The 1939-nt window shown below is 52.0% G+C and overlaps 1 protein-coding gene across 1 annotated transcript; it reads left to right on the plus strand.

Moving 5' to 3' along the window:
- Window positions 1–912: 912 nt before the first annotated feature.
- LOC128277058 (uncharacterized) lies at window positions 913–1933 on the plus strand (the record flags this gene model as incomplete). Its single annotated transcript, XM_053015509.1, has 2 exons — window positions 913–1783; window positions 1856–1933. Coding segments are annotated over exons 1-2 (949 nt in total), but the record flags the coding sequence as incomplete, so codon positions are not given.
- Window positions 1934–1939: the final 6 nt, after the last annotated feature.

The following is a 1939-nucleotide window of genomic DNA, read 5'->3' on the forward strand; positions in this document are numbered from 1 at the left end:
ACGATATCCGTTACAGCCGTTGCTGTACTCAGGACAAGCACTCCTGAATGTTCCATAATCACTTACAACAGATCACTTGGCGTTTAAATAAATGTAACCAACAGCAACCTACCTTATTGTTACGAAATTCCATTTTACCGAGCATGATTTGGCCTGCTTGATCTGACCAAATCACTTCTCGATTACACACTGACCTTCAGGACGGCTTGTGGGTTATACACTTGTAGGTACTGCTCGTTTTGGCGTATACTCTTCAACTGATGCCCATCGAGGGAGTCCTCCCGAGTCCAAGCTCGAGTTTGGTGGACTCCAGTCGAAAATAAATCTTATCAGTGTCCTATCACGCGTAGAGTTAGTATTTTAATAATGGAGTGTACATATGGTTTTTTTAGAAGACTTTCGCAAAAAGAAGTGCGACCCAGCATTTCAAGGGTCATCTTGATAGCGCAGCACTTCGCCGCAGCCAGGATTCGGGAATCCCCAGAGGGGTCAGTTTATAGCGAGCTCTCTACGCATCGTCTGGCGAAAATGAGTGTCTGGCGATGGGCTTTGGTGCTGTGTGCGACCTGTACCATCAACGCCGCGGTCACTCGGTCTGCCCTTCGTGTTGCCCCCGTCTGTTTGAATGTTTTAATTAGAAACCGTAGCAATCTGGGGGTCGAAGGGGGTGCCCAGCTGGAATCAACCCCAGCATGGATCCCTCATGTACCGATTAGGCAGCCTCCTGGTAAGAGTTAGTATATTTTAATAATGGCTCGTACATGTGCTGTTTTTAGAGGACTTCCGCAAGAAGATGTGCGACCCAGCATCTCAAGGGTCATCTTGATAGCGCAGCATTTCGCCGCAGCCGGGATTCGGGAATTCCCAGAGGGGTCAGTTTATTGCGAGCTCTCTACGCGTCGTCTGGCGAAAATGAGTGTCTGGCAATGGGCTTTAGTGCTGTGTGCGGTCTGTACCATCAACGCCGCGGTCACTCGGTCCGCCCCTCGTGTTGCCCCCGTCTGTTTGAATGGCGCACCGGATGGCGCCGGGAAGTGCGTTTGCAATCTCGGATTCAGTGATTTCCAGGGAAACTGTTTTCTGACGACGGACACCCGGAGTAACACCTGTCCCCTCGGGTCGACCATGAGGGACGGTTACTGTCACTTTCTGCCTCTGCCGCCGATTCGCGATGTGCTTCCGGCCCAGGAGAAAACCATTGTGGTTCCCCCGTTACGTATCACCATTCCGTTACCGGAACTGCCGGAACCGGAGAGTGAGAACGGGGAAGTGTACGAGCCGAACGGGGATGGTGACGACGAGCAGTCTGTGCGTGACGTAAAGCTTGGTTTCGAAAAGTTCGTAAACAACCTAAACGTTATCAACAACGAAACGTCCGTCCACACGGTGAACGAGAACAACGTGGTGATACACTTGGTCCGGAAGTTGCCGAGCGGTGCCATTAGAACGGAGATTGTGAGAAACAACGTAACGACCGTGTACGATGAAGAAGTAACCCAAGATGTAGAGGATACTACTTCGTCGGATGAGCTCCCGGCTACCGAAATGGTGACGGAGAAGCCCCGTTGCTGCAAGATAGTGTCCCCGAGGGTGTGTCAAAAGCAAGCTGATGAGTGGGTCTGCTTCCACCGGAAGCAGTACGTGTGCAGTAAGGTGTGTACGGCAGACGAAATGTACCTACGACCCCGAAGAATCACGTACCGGAAACCTTGGTTGATAATGCCGCCGGGAACGAACCGCACCATGGAGCCGCCATGCTTTCTGGGTCGATGTCCCAAGCCAGGTACAGTACGACGATCCACCTTGGGAGGACGATTAACGATCGTGGTATTCTGCTCCGTTTCATGACTGCCAGATTGCTCCGGTTGTCTACCAGGCAAAAGGGGTTGCCACGCGATGTGCTACACCTACGACTGCGCGGTGAACAACGCTTGCCACT

This window comes from Anopheles cruzii, unplaced genomic scaffold, assembly GCF_943734635.1.
Source record: "Anopheles cruzii unplaced genomic scaffold, idAnoCruzAS_RS32_06 scaffold03645_ctg1, whole genome shotgun sequence".
Classification (NCBI taxonomy): Eukaryota; Metazoa; Arthropoda; class Insecta; order Diptera; family Culicidae; genus Anopheles; species Anopheles cruzii.